General features: G+C 34.9%; 1 protein-coding gene across 3 annotated transcripts; it reads left to right on the plus strand.

Annotated features, from left to right (window-relative positions):
• The first annotated feature begins 344 nt into the window (after positions 1 to 344).
• On the plus strand, positions 345 to 16,180 carry LOC125658864 (uncharacterized). Of its 3 annotated transcripts, XM_048890303.2 has the most exons (6): positions 487 to 616; positions 6,354 to 6,401; positions 6,548 to 6,572; positions 11,949 to 12,211; positions 14,076 to 14,151; positions 15,958 to 16,180. In XM_048890303.2, the coding sequence occupies exons 3-6, from the start codon at positions 6,567 to 6,569 to the stop codon at positions 15,973 to 15,975; spliced, it is 363 nt and encodes a 120-aa protein (XP_048746260.2). In that variant the 5' UTR covers positions 487 to 616; positions 6,354 to 6,401; positions 6,548 to 6,566; the 3' UTR covers positions 15,976 to 16,180. The 3 variants fall into 3 exon arrangements, with proteins under 3 accessions (XP_048746259.2, XP_056004646.1, XP_048746260.2); XM_048890302.2 differs by lacking the exon at positions 6,354 to 6,401 and having other exon boundaries at positions 345 to 616; XM_056148671.1 differs by lacking the exon at positions 6,354 to 6,401 and having other exon boundaries at positions 476 to 616; positions 14,076 to 16,180.
• The last annotated feature ends 1,199 nt before the right edge of the window (positions 16,181 to 17,379 follow it).

The following is a 17,379-nucleotide window of genomic DNA, read 5'->3' on the forward strand; positions in this document are numbered from 1 at the left end:
CGGTGTATGTGTGTAATCTAAGGGCGGTGTATGTGTATAATCTAAGGGCGGTGTATGTGTGTAGTCTAAGGGCGGTGTATGTGTGTAGTCCCTGTTAACGATCTAATGGCGGTGTATGTGTGTAGTCCCTGTTAACGATCTAATGGCGGTGTATGTGTGTAGTCCCTGTTAACGATCTAATGGCGGTGTATGTGTGTAGTCCCTGTTAACGATCTAATGGCGGTGTATGTGTGTAGTCCCTGTTAACGATCTAAGGGCGGTGTATGTGTGCAGTCCCTGCTACCGCTCGACTCTTACCAAAGTAACTGCTAAGTGCATAGGATCCCATGAGGGAAGGATGGAGGAGCCCTCTTAAAACTCTTTCCTCCCTCTTCTCACAGCTTTTCTCTTTCCCCACATTAAGATAGAGTGCAGAGTATGATTTCTGAAATGAACTTGACAACACTCTATTGCTACGATAAAAACCACGTCACACGGTTTCATCAGATCACGTGTTCAATTTAGTAAACCAACACTACAACCCGATAACGGAAGGAAAATCAAGGGGGACGCGAAGAGATCGCCATCTTAATTTCTTCCGTGTGTGAACATACTGCTGTTACTCATATACTGAAAGGTATTTTGTTGATTAGAAATTGTTGATTATATATATAATTAATATATATCCATGCTTCCATGAATGTTGAATTCACACTACGCTATCAGTATCAGCAGCAGTAAAATGAGAATGTGTAGATGATTTTACCGATGTATTTTATCATCCTGTATATATTTAGATATTGGCAATACTTGCACACAACCATGCCGAAGCACTGTACCACACACACGACAAACGTGAATAAGTCCGTTTTAATTCCACATGCCCGACATGAGTATAATTTTGCAGAATACGACCAACGTTAATTTCATAATCGGTGACGCTAGTGACCCTGTCATCTATTCGTGTTTATATGCATTTGTGATATTTTCGATTAAATATATTACGTTTATAATTTCCTTCGGATAAGTGTGGTAACATTTAATACATAATTGATGTAGGTTCAATTCTCGGAATAGAATTATAATCACCAGTCAGAAGAACTGGTTGGGTGTTGCCTGATCTGAAAGCGGTCTGTGTGGGTGTTACCTGATCTGAAAGCGGTAGTGTGTACGTGTTACCTGTTAGGATTGAACGCTATTGTGTGCGCGTGTTACTTGGAAACAAAATCGAAAATTAAAGTTGTTGGTATATCATATTAGCGGCCAGTCATAAATCACCATTGATATGTTAAAATTTAGACGTCCTGCAACCTTTTAGTTTGACATTTGTTTATATATGACGGGCACCAATGATAGGGCAACAGTTGTTGCAGAACCGAAAGTTGGGAAAGAAATGCAGTTACCACCCCCATTCATTTTCCGCCGGAAACCTGTACATGCAAGTTGACCCATGCAAATTAAATTGGGCCTTCAATCGGAAAAAAAAACGAAAAAAAAAAAACATGAATATAATGTCATGGTTTATTTAATAACCTGGCGTTATATAATAATTAAGCAATACACTCTGATGGCTCGTCTGATGATGCGAGAGTCGGTACTACATTTTTACTACCGGTAATAAAGTTAAACTTTTGAACAATAAAAAAAACTTTCTTAATCTTATTCTATATAAATTGCAAATAAAATGTGCTTAACACAGCTTTCATGTCTTGTAAAGGGTGACGGGTAGTTCTCAAGAAATTGGATATAAATAAAATGACTGTACAGGTGGGCGCCCGTTTGTACAGGAGATTTTGGGTTGTGTAGTTCTTAGATCAACCAGTGGTGACGTATCCATAGGAGTGAAATATTCTCGAGAGGGACGTTAAACAATATTCAATCAATCATAGATCAACCATATTAAAACAATGAGAGTAACGTTAAAAAAAAAAAAACAATTATTCTGCTGGATATTGGAAATCAATAGATCAATGAACTATTTTGTCACTTCCAAAATACATGTATTTGGAATTTATATTTCTTGCCTCCCTTCATTCATAATTCATGCAATCTTAATGACATTTCAGCAAATAAAAATATATATAAATTTAATGTTTTATAAACTTTGAATAATTTTTAATTGTAATTGTACGTTTTAATGACGAATCAACACTTACTAGTAAATGATTTTAAAATGTTTATTTGAATATCTGGCAGGTGAATGATGAAACCTTCACTATTTGTGGATTTATCAGCACTGAACACTGATTTACATTTTTTTCAAGATGAGATTCAGTCGGACCCCCACCCCTTTTCTTCCCCCTTTATATAACCCCATGTCAACCTGCAATATATTCTGTTTGCAATTTTGAATAGAATAAGTTTGAGATTTTGTTGTTGTTGAAAATGTCAACTTCATTGGTTAAAAAAATTCACTTCCAACTTTAAAGAAATTTTTAAAAGCGTCAAACGAGCCCTATAGGAGTGTGTTGCTTGCTATGAAATCACAGGTTTACTAGTATTAAATTGCCCAGAACGTCACATTCTTATTATTGTCGTCCGTTACAACTGAACATTTTTAACTTGTTGATAACTACCTTTAAAGTTTCCAATTTTAAATTTTGGTTTGAAGCATCTTTGGGACAAGGGGGCATGAATTGTAAAATCCATGACTCCTTCACCCCAAGGGCCTTAGGGACGCGGCAAAAACTGTCAAAATTTTCAGGATTTTTGCACCCCTGGGACCTTAGGGGAGGGGCAAACACTGCCAAAAATTAAAAAAAAAAATTAAAAAATGTTCTCAACATTGAACTAAACATGTGCAAGAAAAACTAAGTGCATAGTGATGTAGAGTAGGAAGACCTCTGTCAAAACGGTAAATTTCATGATCCCCGGGGTAGGGGTTCTGGCCCCAGGGCGGGAAAACAAACATGGTACATGGTGTTTATGTGTAGAACATTTAAATATCATCTTCTTTAGTGCTATTGATACTAAATTGAAACTAAATGGATATTTCGAAAAGAACAGGTAGTCCTTTACCAAAAACTGTAATTTTTTATGATCCTAGGGGGTAAGGGGTTGGGTTCCTGGATGGGGCAAAAATTATTATAGAGATTATTGTCTCTATCCTTTGAAAGGCTTCTATATGTTTAATGATACGGTATAAAAACTAACTCCACAGGAAAGGATGTACCAAATTATGAATTTTGCAACCTTGGGGTTTTAACTCAAGGACAGGTTCATATTACTCATATCGTATTTTATGTTATATACAATATAACATGTAAAATCTTTCATCAGTATAGACACTTTCAGGGGCATTAAAGGGTAAGAACACATCTTGTTTTTATACATATATATGTACCGGTCTCTTGTTTCGTTTTAATGCCCAATTTAATTTGCACGAATCAAATTACACCTGACGCAACTTAAAGGGGGGGGGGGGGGGGGTCTACAGCTCAATCAGATGTCGACCTTACTATTTTTCTTTCACAACTTTCGGGTGTGCAGTAGCTGTATTGGTGTCCATGGTATTTAGAAGCAATGATCAGAGTAAATAATTCATTGAGGAGAAAACGTAATTTTCACACCATTTTGATTGGCATTATAATTTAGATTAAAGGTCACTCTTTTTTCGACTTTTGAGATTTATCAATTTTTCTTCATTTTGCATATTTTATAAGCATGGTTCAAAATAAAAAAGGTTTTCCTACATATGTACAGTGATACAGTGTAGTTTACAGTTAATCGATGTTGGAAATTATAGACCTGTTAGTACAAGTATTCTTATAGACCTGTTAGTACAAGTATTCTTAGCATTGTGTCAAAAATCTCCAAAAGAGTGTACATTTACAACAAGTGAGCATAACCACTTATTTGAATTTCAGTCTGATTTTCGAGACAAATATTCAACAGATACTTGTTTATTTCATCTCTTTGATCATATCTAATAGGCATTAATTAGAGATAATATTGCCAAAGGTCGGTTTTATGGTGAAGCTTGACCTACAGGAAGCTTTCGACACTACTGATCATTTCATTTTATGTAAATTAAAAAAAAAAAAAAAAAATATTAGGGGTCAGTTCATTAGGTTGGTTTAAATTGTACTCAAGTGATTTGTGTGTAAATGGTGCCACTTCAAGTCCTGGCTTTATTCATGTGGTGTCCTTCAGGGCGGTATCTTGGACCCGCTCTTATTTTTATATATATGCGAGTGGCATGTCAATGAGTATTGACGATGACTGTAAGTTAATTTTATATACAGGTGATAGTGCCGTCGTCTTTTCTCATACATGTACAGATTTTATATCAAAGAAACTTTCTTGAATCTTGTTCGTATCGGTTGGCTGACAACAAATTATCATTACACTTAGGGAAAACAGAGTGTATCATAATTTATTTGGCCATTAAAGAAAACTGAGTAATGTTTATGATGTAAAGAGCATGTTTAAAACTTTCCTAGCAAAGTAAAATACCTCGGTTTGTATATTGATGCTAAATTGTGTGGTGAAAATATAGTATCTACTATTGTTCAAATGGTCAACTGTAGACTGAAAGATTTCTATAGACAAGCAAGATTTTTGGATCAAAAGAGCACATTTTCATTATGTTCAGCACCTAGTCTCTGTCATTTAAATTATTCGAGCAATTCATGGTACTTGGGATTGTCCAAAGCACTGAAATGTAAATTACAAATCTGTCAAAACAAGCTTATAAGATTCATATTGGATTTATCTCCAGTGCATTCGGTTGGTTTCAGTGTTTTTGATACTTTAAATATATTGAATGTGGACAGAAGAGAAGAGTGAAACAAAATGAGATTGAGCCATGTTTTAAATATTGTACATAACAAAGCCCATATTTTATATCTTAGAACAAATTTTACAAGTGTATCACTGTATGTGATCAATACTGTAACACCGCAGGACCCGGATGAACGAAGGTTAGTTAACTTTAACTGACAGTGAACTTGTGAACATTTACATAGCATTATCTTGAAGTTAAATGTCAGTTAAGCTTAACTAACATTTGTGCAACTGGACCCTGATCTGCAAATAGTCTCAATTTTAGATTACCACCAATCACACTGTAACAAGAGCAGACCTTTTATCACAATGACATCAAGGATTGGAATGATTTGCCAAGCCTGCCATATCTGTTTAAGATGCCTGCAATATATACTTATTTGTCAAAACCTTGCTACATCCTTTGATTTATATCATATTTTGATGTTATTTTTTGTCATAATAAGGACCCCATTGAAACTGTGCTTCCATGGGTTATCCATAGGCGCAAGTCAATGCAAGATATCATATATGGTCATCATTGCATTTTTGTTAATTCAAACTTCCAGTATAAAAAATTGCATGATTTGGCTCCAGTCTTTGGCACTCTGTTTTTTTCTTTTAGCTCTTACAAATTTATTGTTATTTCGGATTTCCAAAATTTTGGCTTGAGCATCACTGAAGAGACATTATTTGTCGAAATGTGCATCTGGTTCATCAATATTGGTACTGTATAAGTTTTATATTATGACCCCTGGGTCGAAGCCTCTGCTGGTGGACTGCTAGTCCCCGTCGGTCTCTACAGCCCAGTAGCTAAGTACTTCGTTACTAGCTTGAAATAACAGATGTATATTCAATTGCTGTGATAAGATTTAGAAATTCATTTCAAAATTAAGGATTATCTCCCACATGGATAGTTCTGATCCTTAGACGAATTTGGTTCGTCTTTGGCACTCTGGTTTTCTTTTTAGCTCTTACAAGTTTATTGTTATTTTGGAGCATCACTGAAGAGACATTATTTGTCGAAATGTGCATCTGGTGCATCGAAATTGGTACCGTATAAGTTTTACATGATATTTCAATATCATACTGGATGCATGTATATGGATGCATCTATTTATATTTTATCGTTCTTGTCAACTACTACATGTAGTATGTCATACATTAAAGGCATAGGGTCTAAGATATTGGTGAAATGTTGCATGTTCCAGAAAGGTGGTAAAATTTAAGATCATAACTAGAAAATCACAAAAACTTCTTCAGAATGTTTACAAACACATTGGATACGATAGTAATTACAAAATAATTCCCTGTTCTCATTTGCCTAAACTAGTACCCTGTTGACTTCGCATCTCTTGTGTTTGTGTGTAGCCACCAATCAGCGGGGTACCAGTTTAATATATTGTCCTCCAGACAAAAATTTTATATAGGGCTAAAATGTCAAAATGACTTCAATTTCAAAGCGCTGCAGCTATAGATAACTCATAATTAATACTACAAATTTGTTTTTTGGAGTTCTTCTTGCAAAATATTGTGATGTCATTTTTGAGATAAAAGATAGACCCTATGCCTTTAATTTTTAACTTGAATAAATTTATCTCTCTATCTAGCCTCTCTTAACTGATAGTAAACTGAAATCAGACAGTCCATGCAGACAGGTAGATTATTTAGAATTTAGAATGCACGTGATCATGATTGTTTATTTTTTAGTAATACAAAGTTTATTCGGGTGTAGCTAGTGATATATCACATGAGTACGTGTAAATCGCACATAGTTCATAAGATTATGTAATTTATTTTGCAGATAGACACCACATATAGATATGTCTGTAAGTATGCTTTAGTTTTATGAATTCTGCTCATAGACAGTGACACAACTGTCAGAGAGCACATTGTCTGCATTTTGGGCCTTTCATTAAAGAAATAAAATGATGACGTCATTGGACATTAATGTGGATACGTCATAACGGCCACCTTGTCTTCGCCCTTATCTGGTTATGGTACATATTTGCTAGCCAAGGATTTTTGATCCATTCCGAATGGAAAGAAGCAGGATGGAGCTAAACCCGTGGCTAATGAAGATGGTTAATTAAGGCATTGCCTAACTGGAAATCTAATTCCGGATTATACTGAACATAGAAGTATATAGACAAACATGCAATACCCTGGTGATCCGGGTTAGAATAGGTCCCCAGTACAAAAGGTTGTAATAATTCAAATATATTAAGTTTACGTGTAAATCCTAATGGAAGTGTGAATTCCATCACTGTGATTATAATTTACATACATTTCTCTTTCATTCGACCTATGATGGAAAATGGATGCATAGTATTGGGATATACGAGGGCTGTTCGATATGTAACGTGTATTGTACGATATCTCAATAGCATTCGACTCAAATAGTGAAATGAACATTACATACCTTCGAAGTATTCTCCGCGATTTGAAATACTGTACATAATTTCAATCTCTGAATCCATTTCTGAGATGCGTCATGGTAAGCTAATTTAGGTAGACCTCTGAGGCGCTGACTGATGGCTGAGCCAAGGGCTTGTCGGGACTTGTAACAACGACCAGATAAGAACTTTTTAAGTTTTGGAAAAAAGAAAAAGTCGCATGGGGCTTGATCTTAAGAGTATGGTGGGTGTGGAGAGACGGTAACCTTCTCCGACTTCAAAAATTGCTTCACAAGCTCAGATGTATGTGATGGAGCATTATCATGAAGTAGACGAACATGCCTAAATCCTGACACAGGGCGTCGTTTATGATAATATGTATTTGGCTTCTCGGTAATACCGACATGTAAGACTTTTGCCCTTCGACACCGGAATTTGTACGGCTTTACCACCACATGAGAAGGCAATAAAGAACATTCTTTGTGCTTATGGTTCTTTTGGCAACTACAGGCCTTCTACCGTGTTTAGTTAGCCATATTTTGTTTCCAATTTTTCTAACTGATTCGAAATTTATAATGAACCCATGTTTCGTCACCAGTAACAATGTTTGCAAATTGTCTTTGATTGAATTTGGGAAACATTTTGAGCAATTACATAGCGGTTTGAACTCGTACCCGTTTTTTGGTCATCTGTCAATATATGCGGTATCCATCTGGCAGAAATCTTTCGGACTTTCAAAATACGCCTCAAAATGAAATGCACCCGCGAAAGCGATATGCCAACAGCTTTGGCAATATCACGAATCGTGTATATGCCATCACTTTTAATTATTTCCCTGACTTATGAGATATTTGCCTTGCCTGTTACAGTCACAGATCGGCCAGATTTTGCGGCATCTTTGACGGACTCTGTGCTAGTCAGAAATGTCTTTATCCACCTACGAACTGTCTCATAAGATACCTTATCAGACCCAATTCAGTAAAAATCCGCATTACCGAATGACCGAGTTTTGTGCGAACTTTTATATAAGCTCTAATTTCTTTAATATTCTCAACCCGTTTCCCAACCATTTTTATACGCCCGTCGAAGACGGGACGTATTATGGTATGGCGTTGTTCGTCTGTCTGTTCGTCTGTCTGTCCGGACCTTGTGGGCAGGATACAGACTGAACCATAAGCCCTAGGACTTTACAACTTGGTACATTTAATCACCATGATGAGAGGAAGATGCCTATTGTTTTTCAAGGTCAAAGGTCAAGGTCGTAGTATCACTTATTAGGAAAACCTTGTGGTCAGGATACAAACCGAACCGTAAGCTCCAGGATATTATAACTTGGTATATTTGATTACCATGATGGGAGGAAGATGCCTATTGTTTTTCAAGGTCAAAGGTCAAGGTCGTAGTATCACTTTTTAGGAAAACCTTGTGGACAGGATACAAACCGAACCGTAAGCTTCAGGATATTATAACTTGGTATATTTGATCATCATGACGAGAGGAAGGTGCCTATTGTTTTTCAAGGTCAGAGGTCAAGTAGCGCATTCTAAGGCTCTCCCTCTTTATATTTTGATATCCATTTCTACAAGCATAATAATGAGGACAGTGCTAACTTCACTAAAATATGAATCCTACTAAAATATGTTTTCCTTGAGCAAAATCTACGGGCGTATTATGCCACGTTGGCGTTGCTCTTGTTACAACAGCGGTCAACGACTAGCTCTATTGAAATGACTATAAGTTTAAAACTATGTGGAGCTGAAGGCTCGTGTTTATACCGTTGGAAAAGTATTGAATAGAGCTATCATCATCCACGAAATCAACAGGTACTCGACGTTTTAAATATCTATAATAAAAAAAATTTGTCTTCCTGTAAAGTGAATATTATGTTTACAGGAAGACAATTTTTTTTATTATAGATATTTAAAACGTCTAGTGCCTGTGAAGAAATCGTGTACAGCGTTATCGCGCTGTGGTACAATACACATTACATATCGAATGTTCTTGTACACTGTACATGTATTGAAAGTCTGAACCATTGGATAATATTTATTATTCAAATATAATTACTGGAATGCGGTAAATTCTTCAAGAAGTCTATTATATAATGGATGGAATAAGTTATCGAAAAGGGAGGAAAATGTATCAGATGATTTCCTTTTATGATATTGTCTATGATGTAGACGTGATATTGTCTATGATGTAGACGTGATATTGTCTATGATGTATACATGATATTGTTTATGATGAAGACGTGATATTGTCTATGATGTAGACATGATATTGTCTATGATATAGCACTTGACTATCTTCATAATATTTTGGGACTAAAATGCACCCTTCCTCATGCAATCCCAGTATTCATAACAAAAAGCAAGATACCTTAACATTTTCAGTATACCTCAGTTCAAAACAGGTTCCGAAATGAATGTTTTCCCTTCCACTATTAGAATATGACCACGGTACTGCTGAAAGTTCAGAGACTTCACACCGTCATCTTAGTTTTCAAAAAGTATTAAATCTGTGTTATACAACAAAACAAATGAGTTATTCAATTTTACATGCAGGAAAAGTATCATTCACTTTCATAAGAAATAACGCAAGTGACATAAAAGCTGAACTTTATAATCGTGCTTCAATAATTGATATTCTACACCGCGGTTACTAGTAGAAAAATCAGAGAAATATTGGGTTCATTATTATTCATTATATAACGATTAATCAAAAGAGATTATCAGAACAGGGATACATGATATTAACTTCCACGAGAAAAATAAATATGATCACGAGTTTAAAATGCAATTACAGGCTGTGTATTTCCTCAAAACAGCAGCTAAATGTATACATATTTTATATTCCGCGACCCTACTGGTTCTACACGTCGACTTTTGATAATGCAACGATAAAATTGATAAGTGGTTATTTTATGTCACTATTGTAAAAAAAAAATAATCAATGTATGTTACAATTTATAAAGGACTGTAGAATATTTGACATTTAACTGAAAAGCAATAGTCTGCGTTCCGAGATCGATACACATGTGAAAGAAAAACTTTGTAAACATGATATTTGGGGTGGGCCAAACTCGGTATATATTGTTTATGTGTAAAATATTTAGATAACACACATATTCGTTAATGCTATTGATACTAAATTGAAATGAAATAGGTATTTAGAAAGAGCCCTTTCCCAAAATTATATTTCATGATCCCAGGGTAGAGGTTTTGGTTTCAGGGTGGGGCTAACATTATCTTAGCAATTACGAAAGACTGCGTCTGAAATTTTGCAGATACTGTATAAAAACCAAATGCATATTTAAGAGAAGCGAAAAGGGTGTTTGCCAAACTTGTGCATGAATTTCGCGAGCTCAAGGTTCTGACTCTTAGCTTGGTCCATATAGTGTTGATATCATAATAACATGCACTATGTGTTGCAGTGTAGATCTCCCTTCAATATGGGTACGTTCTGGGGCACTTGTGTATCAAGATTATTTTATACTGATATTGAATTTTAGAATATAGCTGAGATATGCAAAATAGAAATATTATGATAAGACTTCGTAGCCCCTTGGGCTAGTGATATTCTTTAACGCAAATGACTTTTAAGAAAACTTACTGAATATCTCCTGAACTACTCGTATTTAAGGTAAGAGTTTTTATATTTTGTGTACAAATTTCTAATGGTAAGGCCTTTTATTTCATACCATAATCTATGACCTTAATCTTCTCCAACAAAACAGCAAGGTCATGTTAGTCATATTGGTATTCAGGCAGCTCCATGTTGTGTGAATTAAATTTCGATTAGTTGGGACAAACATTTTCATGGGAATAAAAATTACAAAAAAATCTGAAGAATCACAAAACCTGAATAACAGCGAGGTCAAGGTATTTCAAATAAGCGATATGGTCCTTGAGCCTCTGCCATATCACTGATCATAATAGACTCCTCCGCATTCACATTTCAAACCAACATTTTTCAATCTCGGAGCTATTCTGCAACAGTCGCGAAAACGTCTACTTTATTTCTTATATCCATTGCATCAAAAATGTGTTTTTCTTACAGAAATGTTTTTCGAATGTCCATATTACAGGTATACTGAATATTGTGATACTCTTTATAGTCAGTTTAATTGCCTCCAACTGAATGTCCCAGTATCATTGAATTTATTTCTGTTTTGGATCTCATAAAAAAAAAATTACAATTGAAAACATTAGAAAACATTACTGTTGAAAAATAATTCGAATAAAATCGTAAATTGATGATATTTGTCTCATAATGAATAAAAATGAAATGTATTGATAACAGTAATCAAGACTTATATTCGAATATTTTTTAAAATCTTTTATTTAGTATTTTTGTACATGTTATAGATATATGGTATTCTATCGTAACAATACCGATTTCTCATTTCCCCGTGCGCACTTTCTACCACAACCTTAAATATATCGGCCACTCCTGCGGTCGATAATGATAACCATTGACTCATGAAAGTGTTGCAATTGTAAACAATGCGCGTATGAATTTTGATCACATGCTAGCATGCCACTGTACTTTTTGGAACGCTAACACCGTATGCATTATTTGAACATAAATTTAATAAAAATACGAACGTCATTTCTGTACATACATTCATATAAGTATGTACAGTGTAACAGTTTGTGACACGTACCTGTGTATGGAAAGTTATCACCCGAAAAATCTCTTCGTTAGAAACATGACGAACAAACTGCATGATTTGACAAAGTAAAGCTGTCCGTTTTAAAGACATTTTCGTATGAATAGGTACTATTCTTCATTTTTTCTCTGTTCTAGGAAAAACCACCCCCATACCATCCAGAACAAGGGTACCCCCCACCCCAACAAGGCTATGGCCCGCCTCCACAAGGATACGCCCCGCCTCCACAACACGGATACGCCCCTCCTCCGCAAGGATACCCACCACCCCAACAAGGATATGCACCACCTCCCCATGCCGGATATGCCCCACCCCCACAGCAAACTCACTCATCAAATACCACGGTGGTTGTAGCAGGGGGGGCAGCAGCACCGGTTATTGTACAACAAGTTCCTGAAAGGTGATTACGGGTCGCCAGAAGGCGGGGTGTTTTATGATGTACATCTACATCAAATACGTTTCTGCGGACAGATGCTTTAAGATACATGTAACAATAGGTGCAATATTTTTATTCCTGAATTGTGGGCGGTTACCAGAGGCAAAATGTTTGAGTTGGTATTGTTACGGTGTGCGGGATTGAGATGGTAATTTCTCTCTAATTTCATAGTTATTTTGAATTGCATTTTTGATACATTGGTTGGGATAATTTACTGTTACATTGCGTATGATGTTTGTCATCTTAACATCGCCTTGCAAACAAGATTAAACTACCGGGTATGTCCAATATGTTAGAAACTTATAAGTGCATCAACAGAAAGGCAATCTCCGACGAATCCTTAATCAAAATAGGATTTTAAATAACAGCGGGAATTCCACTTTAATACATGCCAAGGTCCACATTGTGGCACTTGTTCATAAATAAAAGAAGGCCAAACCTTCAACTTTGGAGAAAAACAGTTTACAATCAATGATAATGCCATGCCAGAGTGAAGGTCTTCTTTACGTTATAGCATGTTCTGGATGTATAGATATAGAAATATATATATATATATATATATATATATATATATATATATATATATATAGTTTGTAAAAAAGAATTCGTATTTGATACAGTAAATACATCCAATAATAAAAGTCAAGAAACACAAAACTCGAATAACATTTCACTGTTAGCGCTTTCGGCCTTAATGCCTCTTCAGACAGTTATAATTTTTTTTATAACTGTCTGAAGAGGCATTAAAGCCGAAAGCGCTAACAGTGAAATGTTATTCAAGTTTTGTGTTTCTTGACTTTTATTATATATATATATATTGGAGAGACAGGTACATGCTGCACACTTAGGGAAAGGATCCGGGTTCATATACAACATATAAACAGTACCGCAATATTAAAAAGTTAAAGTAAACGAGCACCTAATGGACCGGTGTTTCCTTTCCATGAATTGATAACTTAAATACTATTGAAAAACGCCAGGAAAAGAAACATTTTATAGAGACTTCTGATTCATTTAAACGTTTAATATAACATAATTATTTACATGCACGTGTATTATGTTGAGTTACTTGTATCATGCTGTAAAATCACGACAGACATGCTGTACATCTCAACAAGACTAAATCTAGGTCGTGAAATCACGTGTACATTGATTACCACTGCAGTGTACAAAGTACAAATAAACTTAAAAGCAACTGATCTTTCATAGGGAAAATATTTTTTTATATTGCCAATTAATATTGGAAGTTAATATCCATTGATATTCATAGAATAACCTCAATCTTTCGGAAGGTTTCTAATTTCTTATTTTGAACTTTGTAAAGCCCGCGCTCATACGAAACTGTATGGCGAAAGACGGTTTGATGCTTCTTCATCCACTCTGGAACTGCTTCCCATTGGAATTTCGTGTCGAGGGTTCATTGGCTGTTTTTAAAAACAAACTTAAAACATATCTTTTTAAACTTGCATTTAATCTGTAATTGGGTATTTATGTATAATACAGTTTAAAAAAAAAAAAAAAAACGCCTCAGTTTTAATATTATTTTATGCCTTTTTCTATGTATTTATTGTTCTTTGTTTTAGTTTTTTTTTTATTGTTTTACATGTAAATTGCTTTGGGGTAATTGTCTTAATTAGTTAAAGCGCTATATAGATGTATAATAATAATATATCTATTTTTCGTTACATGGTATGACGCAAATTTACATCTAGTTAAACTAAAGCAAAATATGTGTAAAGTTGCATTTGACAACATATGAAAACGTTGACATGAACAATAAATAATAATAAATACAATAGTATGAGGTAAATATTTTGTGTGATTTCAGGTTTGCTGACAAGATATGCTTGAATTTGGTGATCAGCTTATTCTTTTGGCCGTGGATCATAGTGTGGATATGCATGGTAAGGAAATCACATAGTCCAAAATATCATAAGTAATTTTATGCCCCCCCCCCCCCCGAAAAGAGGAGGCTATCAGCCTGCCCCGGTTGGTCGGTAGTTATGTCGGTCGGTAGACCCAACTATTGTCCAATCAATATTGTGAGAACTCTTTGTTTGACAGACCTCAAACTTGATTTATATCATTATTATTATTGATTAATATTGATTTCCCCTAAAAGCTGATAACTCCTATTGATTTTGAGGTCAAGGTCAATTCACTCTGGACATAGGAAGGGCTTGTCCGATCAATACTGTGGAATCATTTTAATTCATGGGGGCCAATGTTCGTGGGTAAGCAGAAATGTTGCTATTTCCTGGGGACGTAATTTCGTGGGTAAACGATACGATGACACTAGGAGAGATAACTCTATTTGGTTTTAAAATGTTCGAGGACACGTAACTTCGTGGGTAAAAGAGACCCACGAAATCCACGAACATCAATCCCCCACAAACAACGATGTTTCCACAGTATATTGAGAACCCTGTGTTTGATAAACATCGAACTTAAAACACTGGTTTCCCCTAAAAGGTAGATGACCTCTGTTAGTTTCACATGTAAGGTCAAAAGGCCATAAATCAAGGGTCAATCCACTCTGAACTCAGGAATATTTTCCGCTCAATATCTTGAGGACCTTTTGCATAACAGACATCAAGCTTGGTATACTGGTAACCCCTAAAGATGACCTGTCCTGGTTAAAATATCCTATTGTATTATGCCTTCTGTTCATTTTGCATATCATCAGGTCATAAATTAATTCACTCTGGATATAAAAATACACTGCTTATTATTTAGAACCCATCGTCTGATAGAAATCAAATTTAGTATTGCGGTTACCCTTGACTAGACGATAGTAGTAAATAACCCATATTTTGCACTACTATTTGACATTCCAACTTTAAAGTCGGTTCTTCTTAATATTGCCATGCAGGTGGCATATATGAACAAGTAAAGGAAATTAACTCTGATCAATCTCATAAATCCTATAAAAATACAAAATTAAAAACCGTGGCAAACACAGATCCTTGGTACCAGAGGTAGGAGGAGTAAGCATTCCCTGTCGACTGGTCACACCCGACGTGAGTACTATATCTTCATCAAGTAAACGGTGTTATCCGTAGTCAAAATTAGTGTGTAAATGCGTCAGATACATGTAGCAGTCGACATAGTGATAGCTTGTATTGGCAAACTAGATCGTTATAACTACCATAGAATTTGCGAAATGCTGACTTAAAATGAGAATGTTTAAATCTGTGCAACATCAGTTTATTTGTCGCGTGTTAAATCAGTTTATAGATATAAGCACAATATGCAGGTGATAATAAAATATTGCTACACGAATACGAAAGGTTGAGGATGGAGATGCTGGTGAAATCTCGCTTGTCATGAATTTGTGAAATCTCGCTTGTCATGAAGTTGTGTTGGTACTTTGCCGTTGACATCTCTGTTCAATAAAATAATCAGATATGAAACAGATATAGAAGACGCTGTGGTGTTAACTTGTATTTTATTTGGAGTTCACTGGGATTTATCAAATCCACATACATAAACTGTAGTATGAATGAAAATGAGTATTGTTAATAGATAAAACGTCGTCGATACATGTATATATAAATTTCGAGCTGAAGACCACAGCAAGAGATTTTCTAAAACGATTTTGTTATCTCTTTGTAAACTGAGAAATTTAACTAATGTGTAGGTAGTTTTGAAGTACATTGTAACTTATTTCTTAAATACCTAATGATAAAATCATTGAATTTTCTTTTCAGTGTATTTTTGAGACCTAGGAAGACAGTTGTTCAAGCAAAGAAAGGAAGTGGAGGTTGCAATTCTTACAGAACTTTTTAATCATTGTATGGTTTCGGATGATTAACTACTTTAGCAAAAGTGTTGTTGAGATGGGTTTTTATTTCTGTAGAACAGTAATTTTTATTCATAATTCACAGGGAAACTGTATTTCTAATTTTGCTATAAAAGTATTTCTTCCATGAATGTATGTTTGTCAAGTTCTTAAGGCTACAATTTTAACCGAAAATCATAACTATGATCAGCTTTATTATGTACCAGTGGATTATCGGATTTCATTGTACATGTGGACATACCCTACAATGGGGTTAAGTTTTCAGCAGGTGCGCATGGGGAAATGACAAATCTTTTTATGGATGACTGATAGGGTGGTGCTCTGTTTGACACAATTAAACACATAACACCTTTTGAGGAATTAGAATGGTTGTTTATTAACTAATAAATGACGAAGTATTATGCCAAAAAATCATATAAAACAGTTAAAAATATAACGAACTAAAAACACAATACTGCAATCCATGCTAAGGAATTGTGACTAATAAAACATTACAAAAATGCCACCATCCTAAAAACTACAATATAAAAAAAATCATAAATACAATATTATGACTAGAAAAAACCTCAAGTTATAAGAACAGATAATTTGGCAAATTGTATATACAAAGAGTGTCGAAGATGGGGTATCTTCCGCTAATTTTTGTTTCCTTAGAATAATTCCTTAGCGGTAACATGTATAAAAGTTCTGAATAAAGGATTTTAGAAATATATATTTGAATATGCTACAGCTGGAAATGTTTTTTTTTTATATATGTATATTTTGGATATTGTTTTGTTTAAAATCCGCGACGAGCAAATTCGAGTTGCAGACACATGTACAGTGTATAGCCAGTCCAAGTGATAACAATATTCACATAGAGCCTTATATAAAACAAATTACTCTGAGTGATAACAATATTCATATAGAGCCAAACAAATTACTCTGAGTGATAACAATATTCATATAGAGCCTTATATAAAACAAATTACTCTGAGTGATAACAATATTCATATAGAGCCTTATATAAAACAAATTACGATCTTATATCTGTAAACTTATCAAAATAAAGCAATGTCAGTTCAATACTTGTGTTTTGTGTAAAGTACTATGCAGAGTGTCGGGGAAAACTATTTTTAAAAAATAGTTATTTCACAGTTTTTAAAGGATGTTAATGTCTTTGACAGCCTTAACATGTTTCGGAAGGTCACCTCGCTGCAACCTAACTAAACGTACGTTCTCCAGAAGATTTTGTACGAAATTTTGGCACAGCAAATCTCGGTGATGTTTCAGATCATAGTCGTCAGGATGGGGAATACACGTCAATGAGTTCCCGTATATATTCTGGAGC

Source organism: Ostrea edulis, chromosome 9 (genome assembly GCF_947568905.1).
Source record: "Ostrea edulis chromosome 9, xbOstEdul1.1, whole genome shotgun sequence".
NCBI classification, from domain to species: domain Eukaryota; kingdom Metazoa; phylum Mollusca; class Bivalvia; order Ostreida; family Ostreidae; genus Ostrea; species Ostrea edulis.

Coding starts and splice junctions, on each gene's coding strand:
- LOC125658864 (XM_056148671.1), top strand. Junction 12,212..14,075: donor GTACAACAAGTTCCTGAAAG/GTGATTACGGGT, acceptor GTGTGATTTCAG/GTTTGCTGACAAGATATGCT.